Source organism: Peromyscus californicus, unplaced genomic scaffold, assembly GCF_007827085.1.
Source record: "Peromyscus californicus insignis strain IS unplaced genomic scaffold, ASM782708v3 Scaffold_4__1_contigs__length_199733344, whole genome shotgun sequence".
Taxonomy (NCBI): Eukaryota; Metazoa; Chordata; class Mammalia; order Rodentia; family Cricetidae; genus Peromyscus; species Peromyscus californicus.
Window position 1 is genome coordinate 149,341,970 of NW_026294562.1, and position 21,529 is coordinate 149,363,498.

The window sequence follows — 21,529 nt, forward strand, 5'->3', positions numbered from 1 at the left end:
AAGCATGCCCTCTCCCAGCCCCCTCTCAGCAGTGAGGCCAGAACGACGTCACCAGAAATGTAGACACTTGGAAGGACACGAGAGACACAGAGAAGAGGAGGGTGGAGGTCTTCAGAGCGCCTAGCTCCTGGCCCCGGATATGAAGGAGTCTCTCGAGGAAGGCTTGCTCCCAGCCATGGGACTTGATGGTTCTCATAGTTCTGAGTATGGAGCTGGTGAGCCGCGCTCGGGAGGCCTTCTGCCTCATCTGCTCTTCCTGAGACAGGAGAGAAGAGGCAAGAGAGGGACCAGCCTGGAATTCTCCATCCCTGTGGCCCCAGACTCTTTCTCCAAGCCACCCACCAACCCAGCTTCTTCCCCAGGGTCCTGGGCCACACCACCCTCACTCACCCTGGACTTTCATCCCTCCCCAGAGCTGTCTTAGCCTCCTGAGCCTGCTTTCACTGTGCTAACAAGAAGCCACCAGTCGGTGTGGTGGTGCTACCAGGAAGGTTTCCCGGAGGCAAGGGTGAACTACATCCTAAGTGAGGAGGCCAGGAGGCTGTAGGTACTGAGTGCACAGCAAATGGGCAGCTGGAGTGGGGGACCTCCAGAGAGGGAAGAGTGTGACTCAAAAGAAATCCAGGTAGACCACGGGAAAGGGAGACAGTGAACTGGGTTCTTCAGGGAGAGGGGTGACCGCCTCAGGCTTGAAGGTCAGGCGGAAGCGTTTGGGGTTTCACGTCCCACGCATGAGACCATAGCGCAGCTGTGTGAAGAGTGTCTCTGAGGCTACCCAGGGACTGGCCAACCTGGTTAGCAAGGGGAGAGACGGGGCATGGACCATCTGCTCGGAGGGTGTCCTGGGATCTGCACAAGCAAAAACAGGGAGGTGGAGTGCCTGCCTGGAGAGGTCAGGAAGGCTGTCGAGGCAGCGGAGTGGAGTGAGGCCAGGTGACAGTGAAGGGCGGACACGGGACAGCCAGGAGGGTGAGTTCAGCTACCGCCTTTCCTGCAGTTCACCACCTTTACTGAACACTCTCCTCTCCCTCCACCAACACAGGGTCTGCCGTGTAGTCCAGGCTAGCCTCAAGCTATCCTCCTGCCTCAGCTTTCCCAGCACTGGGACAACAGGTCTGTGCTGCCACAGCAAGCTTACTGAGCACATGTTATTTATTTATTTATTTATGAGTATATAGTCAAAATATAAATATATAGTCCTTGCTATGTAGACCAGGCTGGCCTCAAACTCATAAGGATTTTCCATATCTGGCCTCCCCTCCCCCCCCTCCCCCTCCCCCCCACCCCCGCTGGGATTAAAGGTATTCATTACCATACCCGGCTCCATCGCTTTTGTCTTCACATACAGTTATTTATATGCTTATTTATTTAATATGTGTTTGGGGGTGCGCCGCATGTGGAGTTCAGGGGACACCTTGAAAGGGCTCCCTTCACCTCGCGGGCCCTGGGATCACACTCAGGTGGCCAGGTTTGTCAGCCTTTATGCGCTGAGTCATTTCACCAGCCCCACCTACTGCCCCAAATGCCGGTCAGCCTCAGTCCTCGGCCGCGGCGGCGCTCAGGAGCGTCTAGTCTCAGGGCCGTAAGCTCAATACTGGGACAAGCGCTCTAGAAACAAAAACTTCAGGCAAGGGAGACCCAGCTTGCAAGACTGGGTGTGTGGCTGTGTGAGGAAGCAGAGCGGGGTGAGGGGCAGAGGGAGGGGGCAAGGGCAGGTGACAGCGGGCCATGGCGGGGTCTTAGGCTTCGACACCGAGTGACATCAGGAAAGGAGGTATGGCTTCTCGGACCGCCACACTTCCCTTCTGGGTGGTGAGTGGGGATGAGGGGCAGAAGCAAGAGTCAGCAAGGACAACTTGGGGCCACCATGGGAAGGGCCACACTCTAAAAGGAGCAGAGGCTTATCCAGGGACCACACGTCAGAACACAGGAAAAGCAAAGCCAGGGCTATATCCTCTTCTTGCCTCTCCCTGTCTCTGTCCCCAACCAGAATCCCCATGGCTGTTCCCCCGCCCAGGGTGTCCCCATTCCCAAATGTCAAACCTGGTGGTAGCTCCTTTTCTTGGTGATGAAGAAATTCAGAGGGAGGAGGCTCAGGAAGACAGCGATGGCCGTGAGGGCAGAGGGTCCGAGGAGCTAGGGACAGAGGGGCAGGTGTCACGGGACTCCAGGGGTCTGGTCACGCCACCTCCCGGGGCTGGGAACTCAGGCACGTGCCACCCGCCCGGCTCTTTATATAGGTTGCTGGGCTCTCGACTTCAGTCCTCATGTTCACACGGTAAGCAGTCTGTTGTCTTCCCTCCCTGACCTTTTAAATGTGTGTTTATTTTTGAGGTGACATGCCACAGCACCACATGGAGGCCAGGAGATGACCTCACAGTCAGCTCTCTCCTTCCACGTTTACATGGGTCCCCAGGATCCAGCCTCGGTACCCAGGCTCGTGTCACCAGACAGCAAGCACCTTAATTGACCCCCTGAGCCGTTTGCAAGCCCCTTTTTGTGGTTTGTTTCCCTAGAGACCAAGTCTTAACCCAGGACGGTCTCAAAGTCACTATGTTGCTGAGGCTGACTTAAAAATCCCATTCTCTTACCTCCACCTTCCAAATGCAAGTGTTACAGGCGTGCGCCCCACACCCACCTTCTGGGCTCACTGTTAATTTAGCCTCCATCTCACCTCTTAGTAGGGAGTCAGTCATCAGATGAACAAATCAACGCACAAATTTGAGGTTTCTGATATATATATATATATATATATATATATATATATATATATATATATCATATATGTCTATCTCTATATATATGTGTGTCTGGCATAAGAATGCCCCATGCTAGGCGTCTTTATGGTTAAGAACATGCTCTTCTCAAGGACCCAGGGTCGTTTCCCAGGGCCCACAAAGCGATTCAAAACCATCTGTAACACCAGATTCATGGGATCTGATGCCCTCTTCTGTCCTCTGTAGGCACTGCGTGCATATGGTACACAGACACACAAGCAGGCAAAGCACCGTACACACAAAAATAAATACATTTTTAAATGGGGCTGGTGAGGTGGTTTTGGGGTTAAGAGCACTGGCTGTCCTTGCAGAGGCCCTGAGTTCAATTTCCAGCAACCACAGATTGGCTCACAACTATCTGTAATGAGATCTGGTGCCCTCTTCTGGCGTGAAGGCATACATGCAGGAGGAATTCTATACATGATAAATAAATAAATAAATCTTTTTAAAAAAATAATGCCCCACGCAATATTGGAGATGTAGCTATACTGAGCAATTATTCCGTTTATTGAAACTCCCATTTAACTGGACATCTGTTTTGTTTGTCACTCCCTCCACCAGCTTTGGAACTTTGGGGGCCTTTGGTCTGGGTACCTGGGAGATGTAGTGGTGGGGATAGAATAAATGATTTTATAAAGTATAAAAATAAAATTATTGTGCTTTTTCAGATTTTCTCCACCCCAACTCCAGTCCGTGTTTCTTCTCTCAGAACAAAGGAACTCTATCCTCTTAATTCCCCGGACTGAAGCGGTCCCGCTTACTTTATTCATGCAACAATTCCACCACCTAGTGGCTCCATGGAGAACTGCCCGGAAAGCCGCTAACAGCCTGGAAAACACTCCTTCGGGATGCCAGGCCGACGCCCACCCCTCTCATCTCAAGTGCTTTCCTTTAGCCCTAGCAACCACAATGCCCACCATCTCAGTAAGACTAGGACTGCATGGCGGTCCTCTGAGGCCAGGGCAGAGGCGGCGTGCAGGGTGTTATCTGTGGGTTCTGGGGCCTCTGACCACTATCAACCTCGGTTTGCTAAACACCCCGATTTCTTCACAACTCCTTCTTCCTTCCCTTGCTCCCCTACAATAACAGCCAGCTTTTCGATACTGCACACAGACACTGCTTGAATGTCTGTGTATGCTTGCTGAACACCTACTGTGTGTAAGCCTTGGGGTGGTCAAATGTCAGTGCTCATAAGTAGGATTTTATCTGGGCATGACAGCTCATGTCAGTCCTCACAGACTCCAGCCTTTCTATACAACAAGGTCAAGGGCAGCTTTTAGTGACACTTTTCTCAAAATTAAAAAAAAAATACTTTTTTAAGGACTGGAGATGTAGCTCAGTGGAAAAATCGCTTGTGTGGCATACTCAAGGTACCATGGAGATAAATAAGGAAACACCTAATGGTCCTCAGTGTTCATGGTAATGCCTCCTCCTCACACATCAGACAGCTAACAACACTGCAGCAGGTGAATGCCGGATGCTCTTCAAAGCACCTTGCACACTCAGCCTGAGCATCCCTAATCCAAACACTGAAACTGAAGTGCTCAAAATCTGAAAGGCTTTGAGCACCAACACGATGTCACAGTGGGAAATTCCATACCTCATCTCTCAGTAGGCCACAGTCAAAGTGCAGGGCTGTTAAAGACATTGTTCAACATGACCTTTGGGCTATGGCAATAAGGCACCCACAAAACACATACAATTTTCTTATTAAACTTGAGATAGATCCTCAAGATCTCAAATGTATTTCTAACTTTCCTGAATCCAAAACCAGAACCACGACCGGACCCAAGCGCCTCAGACAGAGGCTGCTCAGCGGCTGTCAGCCTGTCTGTCTCACCCATGTAGGACCAGGAGCCTATTTCTAATTAGCATCTGCTTTTAGAGCTGAGGAACTGGAGCACAGAGGGGACGAGTGTGAAGTTCTAACAGCAAGCAAATGGTAAGAGCAAGATTTGAACCCAGGCAGTTCCCACACAGAGTCAGAGCCTATCTTCATCATCATCATCATCATCATCACCGTCTTCATCCTCATCATCACCATCAAGCAGAAGCTTTTGTACCATAAAGCAGAAGGAAGAAAGTCAAAAAAGATTCCACAGTTGATGCCGTGGCTCTGTGCTTTCTGCACATGGTGGCAATTCCTTCCCTGGCATTATGTTTTATCTTTTTTTTTTTTTTTTTTGGTGACCACGCTTCAGTGGCACCAATTACTCCAAAACATAATGGATTCACCTACTGAGTGCCTTGTGAACCCACCAAGCAGTGGTAATGGTAAGGATCACATCTGTATGGGTGTGGCGGCACACTCCTGCAATCAGCACCCGGAAGGTGTTCAAGGCCAGCCTCAGCTATGTAGGAGTTTGAGGCTAGCCAGGGCTACACAAGGTCTTGCCTCAAAACACCCAAACCCCAAATGGAACCAAACTAAAACTCTGAAGTGGGGGACAAGTTCATCAATATAACCAGCAGCATTTCATGAAAGGAACTGAGTCCCAGAAAGGGCTAGCTTCTGCTATAAGTCAAGCCAAGGCCACTCTGTCCAAGACTCTGCCCATTATGCCATCTTGCACTCTGCAGATGGAGACTGGGCTAGAGGAAGAGGAGGAAAAAAGGATGAGGAACCAGAAGAGGAAGAAACAGAAGGAAGAGGAGGAGGAGGATATGGAAGCTCAATCCCACTTCTCTGCTTCACACCTGCCACAGGTAGACAAAGCAGACTATGATCCAGAGGAAGAGCAGCCACAGCCCATTGAGGTAGAGGACACTCTCCGTCAGCCGCTGTATGTCCACTGACACCAGGTTGACCACATCCCCTGCTGCGCTGGACTTTCTGGAACCACTGGACAGCACCAGGACCTGGGCAGGTATGGAGAAGAGGGCATGAGGAGGGAAGGATGGGAGTGGGCACTGAGTGCAGGCCCAGACTCAGTTTACCATCTGTGCAGTGAACCTGTAAACTCCAAGCCAAACTCACAAGGTGGGCATGGGGATCTGGGGTGGAGGAGCACATTATTGAAAATAAAAAAGCTAGACATGTGGTGATCTTGGTTCATTCGCCGTATGCTAGAGATGCCCGTGCCCCTGCTGAGAGCAGCCTCCTTTCCCCAGATGCCAGGGCCAGAGGCAGGTTGCACTGCGCTCATCTCTCTCTCCCAGACTCTAGAGTCGCTTTGGTAAATGCATCTAGGTCTGTGGTTACATTGCACCTCAAGGGTTGTTAAAAAGTAAAAAGCGATCCTGAATCAGTGCGGTCCCTATTTTACAGCTAAGGAAACTGAGGTCCAGAGAAGCAGAGCAACTTGCCCCAAGTCAGAGACCTGTAGGCCATGAATTCAGGACCCTGGGCCATGCCACGGGCAGCACAGGGTGCTGGATTCTCTCTGAGCCCCTCTGGCTCCAACACCTTTCTCTGGGGGCTTCTGATCTATCATGATGAATGCTGCTTCTTCCTGCCTGTGATCCATGGAGTGTAGAACTCTCCACTCAACAAGTCTTTACAGAGGGCTGGCTGCAGCCCCACCCACCGTGACTCAGCACTGAAGCTCTTACCCCTGGGTCCCCGCCCCTGTGGCCTCCTGAGAGTTTCAGTGGAGACAGACTCTCTGGCACAGCCAGAAGCAGAGCTCAAAGGTGTTTGTAGTTCATTTCCATGGAAGTTATGCCAAGTGCCAGGAAGGTGTCTCCCTGAAGGGCAGGGCAGGCCAGACCTCTGAGGATCAAAGGCTGCCTTGCTGTGGTAGGCAGTATTTCCTCCTGAGGTCAAGGGAAGTCAGACATGGAGACTCTTGTGGGATGTCAGCATCCTCGCAGGAATGCACCTAACCCACTGTTGAAACAATGGACCCCTTGAAACTGGCATTTCCCCGGGAGTATCATGCTGGGAGAGTGAAAAGACTGAAGCCTGGTGCCTGAGGGGAACTTGTCTTTGGGAGAGATTTCACAGGGTCCTGACAACTTGCCTGAGCACTTTGCAGAAAAGACAGATGGGTGAGGTCACACCCAACCAGAACTGCTTAGCTATACACACCTCTTACCCTCCGTTCAAATCTAAACCTCACAGTCAGGATCCCAAAGATGGACTCTGGGGTGTTGGCCACCGGGGATCTTTGCTTCCCTTCCCAACGTGGCCACACTGGGTAAACCTCCTGTCTCTGCCTTCCTTTGTCACTTGTCTCTCTAACTGGCCTATTGGGAAAGACGCCCCGCCCAGCTTGTTGGGGCTGCGGCCCAGGCTCTGACCCCAACACTTCTGGTAACCGTTTGTTCTCCCTGCCTGATTGAGATGCTTCAAGCCCGAGGAACCACTGTTTGCTGCAGTCCCTGGCCGTCAGTCCTACGGAACAAAAGCCAGTGACAGAGCTAAGAGACGGAAGAGATGTGGTTGGGGAAGTCTCAGGGCTGGACCACACAGAGCATTAACCGAGCAGGTAAGAGTGCAGGTAAGAGAACGGCTGTGTGAGGGTCCGAACACGCAGTCCGAGCACGCAGTCCAGATGCTGCGCGCTCTTGCTCCTGGGGCTCACCTTTCTGTACACCAGGCCGGTGATGGCTGTTCGCAGCCTCATCTGTAGGACCTTGACCCTGTACATGTACTGCTGTTCAAACAACGTCTGTAGGCAGGCTGACAAGAACATCAGCACAGCCAGGAGCCAGCCCGGCCACGCTGGGGAGTCGCGGTCGCCCATGAACTCCAGAAACAGGCTAGGGGGCGGGAAGAGGGACAGGCCGTGAGGTCGGGCTGTACCACGTGGGTGCAGAGTCAGTCAGTGGTGGTCTTCTGAACAAATGGCCGCAGTTGTTTCCGCCCTGTCCGCACTTCTTTTCGATGTGGGAGTCATGTGGTCCAGGCTGGCTTCAAACTCACTATGTCCACCATGGCCTTGAGTTTCTGAACCTGCTGTCTCTACTTCCCGAGAGTTAGGATACAGGCGTGTACCATCACTCCTGGTTTGTGTGGTGCTAGGGATCAAACCCAGGGCTTGGTGCATGCCAGGCAAACGCGTTACCAACTGAGCTACAGACCAAACTGAAGCCCTGCTTTGGTTTTGGTTGGGGACAGGATGTCATTCTGTGGTTCGGGTCTTAAGCGTGTGGCCCTGCTGCCTCGGGCTCTTGAGTGCCGTGATCACAAACCTGTACTAGCAGGCCCGGCTTTACTTTCCAGTTGAGACAAGGTTTCAGTAAGTGACCGGGGCTGGCCTAGAACCCATAGTGTAGCCCAGGCTGGCCTAGAACTTGCAATCTTTCTCCTTTAACCTCCTGAGTGGGAATGACAGCCCCTCACCACCAGGCCTGGCTCAACACTCCACCTCTTAAATCTGGAGCAGGCACCAGCTTTGGCTTTTCAGACAAGGGGAGGTAGTCCTGTGCCGACATCAGGCTTTGCCTTGGGTGTGTGTGGCTTTTGTCCTGCCTCCCAGGGCCATATCCAATAGCACTGGTAGGCCTGCGATGGTCTCTTAGAGGATGGAATTTGCATGGAGCAGAGACATGCAGCCTAGGTCACCTCAGACAAGCTCATCTGGGCCTATTCAGCCACCAGCCACAAACACATGAGTGAGCCCCCTCAGAGGGAGCCTGTCCAAACTGCCCATCCACACATCCTGACCAGCTAGGTGAGTGCCTGTGACTTTAAGTCTCTCATCTTGGGGATGATCGGTTAGCCGCAAAAGCTAACTGATAGCAGTGAGGTGACAGGTGTGGTCCTCTGCCCTTCTGGGTATCGGTCACTTTCTCCTCCATGCCTTCCCCACTCCTGCAGCCTTGCTCTCCTGAGTCCCAGATGTTCACACAGAGGCAGAAAGAGCCCAAATTCTTCATCCCAGAAGGATGTCCTCACCTGAGGAGCTTGGGGACAGCGAACCTGAAGACATCACTGATGACCAGGCTGAGGGTCCCCAGCAGGAAAGTGGACCGGAACACATGCCAGATAGCCCTGAGCAGCGGGCCCCGCTGGCTCCTCTCTGGCTGCAGGAAGGCCTCTGTCTCAGGGGCTCCCACACCACGGTTCCCTTTGCTTTTAAACACCTTGGAGTGCCTGGTAGAGAGGAGACATGGGTGTGGGGCCCACATTAGACTCGATGGCTCTAGCAGGCCAACAAACTCTGGCGGTTTTATTATTATTATTGTTGTTTGAGACAAGGTCATTCTGTAGCCCTGGCTAACCTTGAACTCAGAGCACTGCTGGGGGCCAGGGATAGGACTTAGGGGCCCTGGGTGAGCACTGCAGGGCCTCTAGGTCTCAGATGGGCACTCTTAGGGCCTTTGCACCACGATGCCCACTTTTAGGGTATTGAAGAGGACCCCCATTTAGAATCTCTGTTCAGATCACACACAGCACTCTGGGAAGAAGTGCACCTTGAGTCCAGTCAGTGATCGGCTGGTGCTTGGTGGGAACCGCTGACGGGTTGGGCGTGTGCTGGGGGGGCTGAAGTGGGGTTGGGTGGTACAGGTCATTTGACAAGTGTCTTTGCCAGGCTCCGGCCGGAGCGCTGGCTCACCACCACTCACCCCAGCAGCACACGGCAGTCCTTCCTCCATTCCCTTTCCAGCTGGGAAACGAGCTCCTCTGAAGAGTTTTCTCTTCCAAGTGACCACAGGTCTTTCGGTTCCAGCAGTTTCCTGTAGCCCCTCCACAGGAGCCTGTGAAAGAGGGGTCACCAGAGCAAGCTCCCCCAGCCGGCCCTGGACAAGAGCTTCCCCTTCGTGTTGTTGGAAAGATCAAAGAGCTGAAACAAGTTTTGGACCCTGGACTTCTGCCTCCCAGAGAGGGTCTGCAAATGGTTAACTGTTTGGGGGTCCTGGGGGCAAGCGATTTGACATAGAATCTGGGTGACACTCCAGTATGGCACAAAACAGGAAGCATGGCTGGTGAACGCTATGTTTGGGAAGCAGGGTTTGAGGCGCCTCGTGGAGCTATTGGAGGACCCCTGTGCACCCAGAGTGCCGAGTCCTTCATCTGCTGAATGACTGCCAGGGGCCAGGCCCTGGGCAAGGGCTTTGTGTCCTGTAGTTCATTCAGATCAACCTGCTCTGCTTCACCTGAGGTCTGGCTGGAGCGAGAGCAGGATGGGCCCTGATGGGTGACTGTGGCCTTGGTGCATGGGAGACCAGCTGGAGCTGCTTTCTCCTTTACCCTGGGGGGTAGAGACTTGGCCTTTTTACTCACATTCCTGGTGCTCAGCATGCAGTAGGTGCTAATTTAACCCGGTACAGTGATGGAAGCTGAGTAACAGACGTGATTTTAGTCAGCACCCGCTACGTGCAAACTGAGTATATTCTGCTTGGTGGAGGTAGAGTTGTCCCCATCTTACAGACGGTAAGACTGAGGCTCTGGTGTTTCAAGCTCGGAGGCCAGGTAAAGAAGGCCTGGGTAAGCCTGGGAGGGAACTCTGGGGGATGAGCAGCGCTGACAAGTGAGAGCAGCAGTAACATAGGTCAGGGGCTCCACTCCAGCCCCCTGCCTCACTCACCCAGAAGCCCACCAGAACATGGCCTTGGAGGGAAATGAGGCCTCAGTCTCTGGACACGGATTCTGGAAAAGACAACAGGCCGGGGAGGAAGCAGTGGTGGTGTCCACCTGTTGTCCCGGCACTTAGGAAGCTGAGGCAGGCGGAAAGAGAGCTCAGGTCCACCTGGGTTACATAGTAAGGCCCTGTCTCAGAAAAGGACAGGCTGGCCTTGGTCTCACAGCCCATGGTGAGCAGGCGGCCAAGGTTAGGGAGACAGGGTGAACTGACCTCGAGTTTAATGAGTGGTGAAGTCCAGTGTCTCTTTACTACAGAGAGCTATCGGCAAGCCGTCAAGGCAATAAGGACTGGAGGGCCAGACATGGTGGCTCATACCTTTGATTCCAGCAGTAGGGACTGGCAGATCTCTATATGTAAGGTCAACCTGGCTTACATATCAAGTCCCAGGCCTGCCAAGGCCGCATAGTGAGACCAAAAGGGCTAGAGGGCTAATGGAGTCAATAATGCAGAACAAGAGGTACTCAGAAGAATCGCTGTTACTTTACTGAGACCAGGAAGTTCTCAAATAGCCTGGCATGGTGGCTCACGCTATAATCCAGGACTCTGGAAGTAGGAAGGTTGCTGTGAGTTCAAGGCTAGCCTGGGCTCCCTAGTGAATTCCAGGCTGCCCTGGGCTTCAGTGTGAGAGCCTGCCTTAAAAACAACAACAACAACAACAACGAACCTCAAAGCAAGGACCATGTTATGAATATGAGCTATGGGGCCCAGTGACAGAGAGTGTGTGATGGTGTGTGTGTTGGGGAGAGGGGGGGTGGAGGGCTATCACTTCCAGGTCCATCACTGCTTCCTGTCCCCCTTGGGTGTGAGGAGTTCCCTCCACACAACCCCACCACCCCAAACGGAGCTGCTCTCATCACCATGGTGGACTGAAAACCTCTACAACTGTGAGCCAAGATAAGCTCCTCCTTCAGCTGTTCCTTCAGATATCTGTCACAGCGAGGAGACAGTAACTAATACACCCTTCACAAGGAAGATGTGTCCTGTGACTTTGCAATCCTCCTGCCTTCCAGTGCTGAGGTCACAGATGCCTCCATGATGGGCCATGTGGTTCACATTTTGCTAAATGGCTGAACGAATAACAACAGGAAAACACAACTTGTGTTCTAGGCCAACTGCCTTTGACCACATGGGGTTGTTGACATCAGAAGGGACCCAGAGATAAAGGAGGTGCTGAGCTCAGTACCAGTGTCCGGGAGTCTTCCAAGAAGAAGGGTGGCCGGTCCACTAGACAGGACAGCGCGAACTCGGCCACCACCAGGGACAAGCACAGGTAGGTGGCCAGGTGGTCAAGGGGCTCACGGTGGAAGCTCTGTGGGGACAGAGAAGCCCCACTGAGCCCAGGAGTGGCAGTCAGAAACAGTGGAGGGGTTCTAGCGGGCTAGGTTGAGACTGAACATGGGTCCCGAGGCCTGGAGCAATTTCTAGAGAGGAACCAAGCCCTGGTTCATGAAAGCACGGTCCTAGCATTCCTAGTCATCCTGGCTCACAAACATGTGCCTTAATGTGTGAGTGAGTCACAGCCTCTGGGGCAGTAACAGGAGGGGCGCTGGGTGTCTTCCTTCCTCCTTTCTAGCCCTGTGGTGGCTGAATAAGAATGGCCCCCACGGGCTCATATATTTGAATGCTTAGTCACCAGGGAGTGACACTATTTGAAAGGATTAGAAGGATTAAGAGGTGTGACCTGGTTGGAGAAAGTGTGTCACTGGGGTGAGCTTTGAGGTTTAATAAGCCCATGTCAAGCCCAGGGTCTCTCTCTCTCTCTCTCTCTCTCTCTCTCTCTCTCTCCCTCCATATTGATCAGGATGAACTCTCAGCTCCTTCTCCAGCACCATGGCTGACTGGCTGCCGCCATGCTCCCCACCATGATGATAATGGACTAACCTCTGAAACTGTAAGCCCGCCCCCAATTGAATGCTTTCTTTTATAAGAGTTGCCTTGGTCTCTTCACAGCGATAGAATGGTGGCTAAGACAAGCCCCAACCTCTCGTTTAGCTGATTTTATCAGCAACTATTCGGCACTGGCTTCTCCACAATCTTACCGTGTCCAACCTGCCCTGATTACCCAAGCACCAGCTGGATGTGTTGGTACGCACTCGAACTTCCCACATGCAGGAGGAGGATCATGAGTTTGAGGCCAGGCTGGACTACAGTGTGAGACCAGTCTCAAAAACAAAACAAAATGCCGGGCGGTGGTGGCATACGCCTTTAATCCCAGCACTTGGGGGGGCAGAGCCAGAAGGATCTCTGTGAGTTCGAGGCCAGCCTGGTCTACAGAGTGAGATCCAGAAACCCTGTCTTGAAAAACCAAAAAAAAAAAAAAAAAAGGAGAAAAGAAAAACAAAACAACAACAAGAAGAAAAGAGAGAATAAGGCAGAGAGTGGTAGATCAAGACACACACGTCCTCCTGGCCTCTGCACACGTATGCACACGTATGTACATAGCACATCCTCAGACACATCCACATATGCACATAGCACACTGCACCCTACAAATGGTATAATAATCATCTATCAGTTCAAAACAAAATAAAATACATTGGATGGGAGGTACTTGTCGGGGAGGGTGTCGCGTGTGGAAAACGGGACAGAAGAGAGGTTTGACACCACCCTATGGGCTTCCCCAGGGCCCCACTCACCCCTGCAGAGGCCCGCTGGGCAGTGTCGATAGCTGGCAGGAGACAGCAAAGCAGCCAGTATCCAAACAGCACCCCAGATGCCCGGACTCCCTTCTTCCTCTCCATGTGAATCAGGAAGGTGGCAAAGCTCTAGACAAGAAAGGGTGGGGGGCAGAAGGGGAAGGTCCCAAGGTCCCCACCTTCTCCATGCTCCCGCACCACAGGAAAGCAGCAGCGGGGGCAAGCTGGGCTCCTGCAAGGCAGTGATTACCATGGTGGTGAGCCACACGGTAGGGTGAATGAGAAGCTCTGGTGCCTGGGGCATCCCCTGGTGGATCCTCCACAGAGGCAGGGCCACATTGAAGGTGTATAGAAGTATGAGGGCAAAGCCAAGCACCTGGAGAAACAGACTCATAAGACTGTCAGGGGAAAAAGAAAAATGGAGGCAGACTGGAGAAGCCTGATGGGGGCTCTGTCAATGACGTCATCGACGTGTCCTCCCTGCTCGGGAGGCATTGAGACACATCCTGACCTTCAACTCATGTCAAAAATGCTCAGCAATAGCTTGCGCCTATCCAGTGTTTCGCAAGCCACAGAAGAAGCCGAAGAGTGCGTGTTGGGGTGACGTAGGGTGTGAAGTGAGGGTTATTTGCTAGGTGAAAAATTATGTCTTTTTTGGATGCCACTGTAGGATGAGTGGTCCTGCTGGGCTCTTTCTGACTTGAGGCAGAGATCAACACTGCCCAAATGCCAGACTATTTGCTAATCGCAAGCCCCAACTTCAAGTGCTCTTGGGAAGGTGATGTTGAAACACACCTGAGGTATGGTAGATCCCCACCAGTTAAAGCAGACCCTGGAATGCCTCTCTGCGATACATTCCAGGACTAGCCAGCTGCAGCTGTGCCGAGGTGGAGCTAATGAACTCTCTCCTTCTGCCTTTCTGGTCCTGGCGATTCTTTTACCACCCGCCTCTGTATTGTCACCCCTAACCCGGTGTTTTGGTGGCCCGTATTGGGACCTCTCTCCACTCTTGGCTTGACCTCTTTTCTCTCATATTTGTGGTGGTGAGCTGATCAACCCACGAGCAACTGCAGGTCTCTGGCTGAGACTGGAGGCCTGCAGGCTGTGACCTGAGGGCACTGTCGTCACCTGTCAGGGTGCAAGCTAAGAAGTTCCTTCCAGCTCCTGTGGAGAGCCTTACTTCCTGTGTGCAATGGATGGACCCTGGCCAAGGGTACACTTCGATGGAAACTGAGGGGGGCAGAAAAAGGGGAGTGGCCAGCCAGAAACTGAGGGTGGTCACTCTCCCTCCTGGGGGCCTCCTCAGCTCCTCCCAGGCTAATCTGCACACACTGTGGGAGTCCTCTTAAGGCTTGCTGTCCCATTCCACTCTGCCTCTCAGTGAGAGCCATCCCGGACTGGACCGAGCCTCTGGGCCTGAGTTTGCCTCTGCTGGATCTTCTGCCTCCCATCCAGTAAGTGGAATCTCTCCTTTCCTGTATGAACTGGACTGGTCATCAGAATAATATGGCCTCGAGCTGTAGATTGGCCTGGTGCCTGCAGACAGTTTGGCCACGTGCCAATGGCCATGTGTAGGCGATGTCCCTGTGGAGAGGTGCCTCCGGTCCTCTCCGGGTGACCAGAGTGGCGTACTGACCACAAAGGAACCTCTTAGGAACACCCACTCTCAGACCTGTCACGGGACAGTCATCGCTGTCCCTCCCAGCTCCCCTCCGTGCTGTATTCTTACCAACGGCCACGAATTTCACCCTTAGCCTCTTCAGAAAAGACATTAAACCTTCCTGTGTAATGTCACCTGCCCACAAAATGGGTATCAGCAGACCCGAGCCCTCCGAGGCACTCTAGACCATCTCACATTCTGCAGCTTGACCTGTTCTATCAGAATCCTTTAAAGTAAATGTATTGTAAAGAAGACAAGTGTTCCGGGTCCGGCATGTGTTCCGGGTCCGGCATGCCGTGGCTGGAGCCAGCAGCCAGCGCCCTGTCTCGGTTGCACGACAGTGCTGCCCTCTCTTCCTCCCCAACTGCAGCCAGTTGCCAGCCCTTCCCGTCCTCCACGGGAGCAGAGGCCCTTTGTATCCTAGACTGTAGCCTCAGGGTGGACGTGCAGACATTTTTAGCTGTCTATTTTTTTCTCCTTCTCTGCGCTTATACTGACATAACTCACTGTCCAAGGTCATCTGTTATCCTTACTAATTTTTGCAAAAATGCAACACTCTGAAACTCCCAGACTCTTACAAGGTGAAGGACAAAAGGTGTTTAAGAAAAAGCCTTTAGGGCTGGAGAGATGGCCCAGTAGTTAAGAGCACCGGCTGCTCTTCCAGAGGTCCTGAGTTCAATTCCCGGCAACCACATGGTGGCTCACAGCCATCTATAATGAGATCTGGTGTCCTCGTCTGACCTGCAGGGACACATGCAGACAGAATACTGTATACATAATAAAGAAATAAATCTTTTTTTTTTTTTTTTTTTAAAAAAAGCCAACTCTTGAAAAGAAAAAGAAACCTTAAAAAAAATCCATGCGCCGGGCGGTGGTGGCGCACGCCTCTAATCCCAGCACTCGGGAGGCAGAGGCAGGCGGATCTCTGTGAGTTCGAGGCCAGCCTGGTCTACAGCGCAAGATCCACGAAAGGCGCAAAGCTACACAGAGAAACCCTGTCTCGAAAAACCAAAAAAAAAAAAAAAAAAAAAAAAAAAAATCCATGCAACAATAAAGTCCTCCTGAGACCCAAAGCAAGTGAGAGCCTCAGAGTTTAGCAATGTGGAACTGGGGGTGGGATTGGAGGAGATACACCTATAGCATCAGCCCTGGGGAGATGGAAGTACACATAGCAGAAGTTCGATGTCAGCCAGAGCTACCTAGCAACTTCCAGCCAACCTGGGCTACAAGAGACCTTATCTTAAAAAAAAAAAAAAAAAAAAGAAAAGAAAAAGAAAAAAGTATAAAAAGCGCCTTAGTCAGGCTTTCTATTGCTGTGAGAGACACCATGACCATGGCAACTCTTGTAAAGGAAAACATTTCATTGTATTTCTCACAGCGATAGAAACCCTAACTAAGACAGTAAGTATGAGGATATAGTTTTGTTAAGGAAAGAATATTAGCTTGAGATGGCAAGGGTTTTGTATGATAAAATTTGAATTTGCTCTTAGGTAAAAATGATTGGCTGCTTCCAAAATAAAAAGGGAAAGCTGGAGGACAGATGACAAGGTTAAGCACGCTGCACCAGGGCAGAGTAAGTGACGAGCGATGAGCCTTCAAGATGGCATAAGTGTGACAACTAAACACACTGTCAGACTCCAGGACACCAACATACGACCGCAATAGGCCTCTTGTCAAAGCTTCAGACCCGGATCTGCTCTTGGTGACCTTACAGAAAGCCAACTTAAGGAACTAACATTTTACGTTTGATGGGAATACTACTTATGTTTTCTACTAACTTTCTTACCTGGCTTTTAACTACTTGAAAAACAGTCTTCTGATAAAAGTTTATCGGAAGTCTGTTTGCTTTAGTGTACACAGCATCTAAATATTACACGAACGTTAAAACTAAAATCCATTGCTTCCTTTACAAACCGGGCTAAGTCTCTTTCTGAGGGGTCAACAACCAGAATTGAGACAAATGAGGGTAAAGACAGAGGAGAGCCAACGCAAGATCAGCTAGGGGGTGACAAGCCTTCCTCTAAAAAGGCCCTGGGACCCTGGAAGCCACTTTGTCCTCTTGATTAGACAGGCCACAGATGCAAGAGGCCAGGCTCGAACCAGGGTGTTCCAAGAAGAAAATGATTACAGGGAGAGATGCCCCTGTGTGCTTAAGGGAAGCTGAGCTCACATGGTGAGCAAAACTGTCTTCCATCCTCAGGTGACGTAAGTATAGAGAAAAGGTAGAGGGGCCAGGGTCTCCTAGTCCCTAAGAGTAAGCCTACCGAACCTTCGGCTGATCTAACAGCAAGAAGAGGGTTAATGTTTGGCCCCCATCATTGATAACATTATAAAACAAAATTTCACCAGATCCTGACCAGAATTTATATCAAAACCCAGTTTAGCTGGGCATATGGTACTCTCATGGCTTTTAAAAGAGAGCCACCGGCATACTTAAAGGAGCATTATCAGGTCCTATTAAGTCCTGACTGGAACGGCTCTCAAGTCCCAGGAAGACAAAACTGTGCTTTTCAAAAAGCCTTCCAGGTGAGAATCATGAGAGTTCTACTGGAATGATAAACTGAGGACTTAGATCTCCTTTTCAAAGGAGACTGTAGGCCAGCCAGCTTCAGAGAAGTAAGTCTATGGGTCTATGATACACAGCTCTTGTTTTAAAGTCATTAAGGGGGAACAGCATATTCATTATTTTTTATTATTTATATTATATATAAATAAATATAACATTATTTACTTACGTGTGTGTGTGTCTGTGTGCGTGCATGAGTGGGTGTACAAACACATATCACAGCACCCATGTGGAAGTCAGAGGGCAACCAATGGGGGAGTGATTTTTCTCCTCTCCCTTTGTGGACTCTGAGATTTGAACTGAGATCATCAGGTTTTGGGACAAGTGCCTTTACTCACTGAGGCATCTTGCTTGTCCTGCCCTCACCCCCTTTTAATCTATCTATCTATCTATCTATCTATCTATCTATCTATCTATCTATCTAGGTTTTTCAAGACAGGGTTTGGTGCATGTCCTAGATCTTTCTCTATAGACCAGGCTGGCCTCAAACTCACAGAGATCCACCTGCCTCTACCTCCCGAGTGCTGGGATTAAAGGCGTGCCCTGGCTTTCACCCTCTTTTAAATTGGAGACAGGTCCCATTATGCTGACTTGACTGTCCTAGGACCTCTTAGGTAGATCAGGTTAGCCTCAAACTTGAAATGATTGTCCTGCCTATGCCTCTCAAGTGCTCTACCAACAAATCCTTTCTTAACTTCCCTGAAAATCTCCTCAAGATGTTCTGTTCTTAGTAAAAACCAATTTATTTGGCTTTAAACAAATAAAAATTTAGGGTCCCCTATTTAGGGTACCCTCCATTACTGAAAAAAAAAAAAAGCTGGAAAAAGGATTCTTCATATTCCTGCCGCGTCTGTTCCATGTATTTCCAGGCTTGACCTACACAGGCCACCTTTTACTCCAGACTTCAAAACATATTCCTTGGGCCAGTGAGATGGCTCAGCAGGTAAAGGGCCAAGCCTAATCAATTGAGTTCGAGCCCCAGGACCCAAGAAGGGAAGGACGGACACTACCTGCTGCTTTGTGAGCCCACACACATTCGCACACAAAATAAAGTTTAAAAATGTAATTTTAAAAAAGAGCACTGATTGTAAAAACAAAACAAAACAAAACATATCTCTTGGCCTCTCTTGTGAGTGTTGAGACCCAGGAGGACCCCGAGCACATCAGGGTGACAGCCACCCCCCCACCCCCTCCAACCCCCCCACCCCGGGCTCTCGGGCAGCTGCCTTCGGCCCGCTGCCATCTTCTTTCCTCACTGCTTCTGTGAGTGCGGCCATGGCCGCCTCTTACCCCCCTAGCAGGCCTCCAGTACCGACTGCTCTGTATTTCAGTCTTCTAAACAAATCAAGTTTGTTTCTTCCAGAACGCAGCAGAACTGACTTCAGATAGTTACACATGCCAAGCACGGTGGCTCATGCCCTTGATCCCAGCCCTGGGGAGGTAGAGGTATGTGGATTTTGTGAATTCAAGGCCAGCCTGGGCTACATAGTGAGTTGTAGGTCAGCCAGGGCTACATAGTGAGAACTTGTTTCAAGAAAAAAAATTTTTTACAACCAAGATATTAATATTAGCCCATCTTTGCTGAGCTGGATCTTGAAGTGTCAACTTTTTTTGGGGGGGGTTGGTTTTGGTTTGTTTTTTAAGACAGGGTTTCTCTGTGTAACAGCTCTGGCTGTCCTGGAATTTGCTCTGTAGGCCTGGCTGGCTTTGAAATCACAGAGATCCACCTGCCTCTGCCTCCCAAGTGCTGGGATTAAAGGTTTTCACCATCACCACCTGGCTGCAGTTTCTATACTGGATCAAACTGGACAAAACCTCCAGGGGGCCTCTTGTCAATAAATTGGTTGTTATTATTTAAACCAATAGACGTACATCTTCAACATAACCAGCCTGAATACCCACATAGGTGACAGGGTGTTGCACCCACAAAACCCACAACTCCGCCACAGAAAGTGCTCTGACAGTGATCCCCACCCCCCCAAGAGTCTTCACAACTTCGTCCTTCAGAATGGGCCATCTTATATGTCTGTCCTCAACTCCTGTCCCTTTCAGGGACATCTGTCAGACCGACAATAGACAGGACCACATCGCCTCTGTTCAGCTGGAAGAATCTACTTAAGAAGGGACTGTCACCCAAACGTCAAAGATTTGACATGGTTGCATCTATCTGTTGGGGGTGAAATGTGGCTGCCGGTTTAGGATGGGTGGTCACATCGAACCATTTTTCACTTAAGGCAGGACCATCACTGTCTCAAGGCCAGGTTGCTCCCTGCTTCCTCACTACTATAACATAGTTTGATCTCTCGGCAGAACCTCCCCAAGGAAATGTCCCCCCAGAATTCCCCCATGCAGTCTCCCTGCTGACTTAGTGCTGTTTGCGCTGTACCATAGCTTATCCAGTAACCTCTACTTCTGCCGTTTTTTCTGCCCCGTGAATTCTTTTACTCCCACATCGCTGGTCTGTCTGTGCTAAGGGTTATGGGCATGGCGTACGATCTCTACTAGGAAGTCCAGGAGAGGGACGGGGCTGTGTGGATGGCTCAGTGGAGGATGCTTGTTATGTCGGCGTTCATCAAAGAACGGAAAAAGAGTTGTACAACAATTTTTAAAAATGTTCAGCTGGACCATAAGTGAGGAGAAAACAAGCATGGAACTGTTTGGAAGTGTAGCTCAGTGGTAGCTGTGTAAGTACGAGGCTCTGGGATCTACCCCCAATATAATGGAGTAAGGCAATAAGTAAACAGGTGTCTGGCACATGCCTGTGACCCCAGAAATTGGGAGGGGAGGCAGGGAGGTCGGGAGCTCAGGGTCATCCTTAGCTACATAGTGAGTTTGAAACAAGCCTGGGCTACATGGGACCCTGTCCTAACAAAAAACAAAACAAAACAAAACACACAAACAAAATACCTGCTAAAGTTACAAAAATACTCATCTTTGTATGGTTCTAAAATTACCATTTGCACCCCAAGGTACCTACAGTAAATGAGAAATGCCAGGTCACTGTAGCTATTTGCTTTTCTTGGTGTGAGAGTGTGTGCAGATTTGCACAATCACAAAATCTGTTTGTGAGAACTTTGACCTGTGGGTTTATCTCTGGCCCTCTTCACTATTGACCCGTTTGGCTAACAGCGTCCCTTCTTGCCTCTGTCCTATGTTCTTGCTCGTGGGAGGCGTGGAGTCTCTGCTGGGTTCCAGCCTGCCTCCCCCACAGCTAGCTGCCTCCCCACTCCCTGGTTCCAGGTTCCCCGTGGCTACCATTTTGACCTTGAAGAGGTGGGACATCCGGAGGTAGCACCTGCCATGGCGATGGATGTAGAACAGGTAGATGGGGCCGAGGACCCAGAGGTACAAGGGGGGCGCCCAGCCCCCAGCTGTTCTCAGGAAGCACAGGCTGAGCAACTGATGGGCCACAGGCTCCTGCTCTGTCTGGTTCCAGACCTGAATAGAACATCAGGGACACCATTAGGATGGTAGCCACCTGGGCCCCAATCTCACCGGCCCGTGGGGACGGACATTACATGAAAATATTCCAAGCCCTCTCTGGTGTGCCTTTTCATTCTCAACTCTTTTCATCCTGACATCAACTCCAGGAGGCAGATCAAGTCACACTGACTTAGCTTATGTGGAAGTAGAGGCCCAGAGCAGGTACGGAACTTGCCTAACGCTAGTCAGCTGGGAGGCAGTCGGGCTGGGGCTGGCTTTGAACTTGTGATCCTCTGGTTTCAGCTTCCCAAGTGCCTGGTTTACAGATGAGTGGCACCATGTCTGACTTGGCTGGTACCTTTCATCAGAACTCTGGTGGTAGTTGCTACTGTCCCCATTTCATAGACCAGTAGACTGAGGTACCAAAAGGGAAATGCCCCCCCAAAACAGGACGTGGCAGAGCTGATTGTGCCCTCTTCTGTCAAGGAGGGATAATAGAATCTCCCTGTACAAGCTGCCTGAAGCAGCCTGACTTGCTGAACTCACAGCACCCTGCACAGAACAAGCCCTCAGTGAACACCAGCTCTTCACTGCTAATCTGGTCTTTATCCACAGGACTCCAGGCTCTAGAGTAGGGTATAGATGAAGAAGGCAGGGACGGAGGAGATGCCGGTCCACTGGCTTTACGTAAGTAAGAACCTAAGTCCCAGTCTTAAACCCTGCTGGGCTCTTCAGGGGCCCCGGGCTTTGGTGAAGGGGTCTGGATTTGTCCCTGAACAGCTCAATGGCCTTATTGCTTCCCGAGGGCAAGAATTTGGGGCCTTTCCCAGCAGCTGAGTTCTCCTTGGACCAGGGAAAGGAGTGGGGCAGATGGGACTCACCCTCAGACCGGTGCAGGGCTCTCCAGGTGCGGCCATTGGGCGCTCTCTGTCCAT

At 51.0% G+C, this 21,529-nt stretch overlaps 1 protein-coding gene across 1 annotated transcript in view; it reads right to left on the bottom strand.

Moving 5' to 3' along the window:
- The window catches only part of Abcc6 (ATP binding cassette subfamily C member 6), a 49,170-nt gene extending 27,641 nt beyond the window's left edge, over positions 1 to 21,529 (bottom strand). The window contains exons 1-12 of the mRNA XM_052713990.1: positions 21,476 to 21,529; positions 20,427 to 20,609; positions 13,196 to 13,321; positions 12,946 to 13,074; positions 11,493 to 11,618; positions 10,253 to 10,314; positions 9,291 to 9,422; positions 8,620 to 8,817; positions 7,304 to 7,481; positions 5,475 to 5,636; positions 2,044 to 2,136; positions 53 to 256 (exon numbers count right to left, since the gene is read on the bottom strand). Coding sequence (XP_052569950.1) covers positions 53 to 256; positions 2,044 to 2,136; positions 5,475 to 5,636; positions 7,304 to 7,481; positions 8,620 to 8,817; positions 9,291 to 9,422; positions 10,253 to 10,314; positions 11,493 to 11,618; positions 12,946 to 13,074; positions 13,196 to 13,321; positions 20,427 to 20,609; positions 21,476 to 21,529 — 1,647 coding nt within the window. The remainder of the gene's footprint in view (positions 1 to 52; positions 257 to 2,043; positions 2,137 to 5,474; positions 5,637 to 7,303; positions 7,482 to 8,619; positions 8,818 to 9,290; positions 9,423 to 10,252; positions 10,315 to 11,492; positions 11,619 to 12,945; positions 13,075 to 13,195; positions 13,322 to 20,426; positions 20,610 to 21,475) is intronic.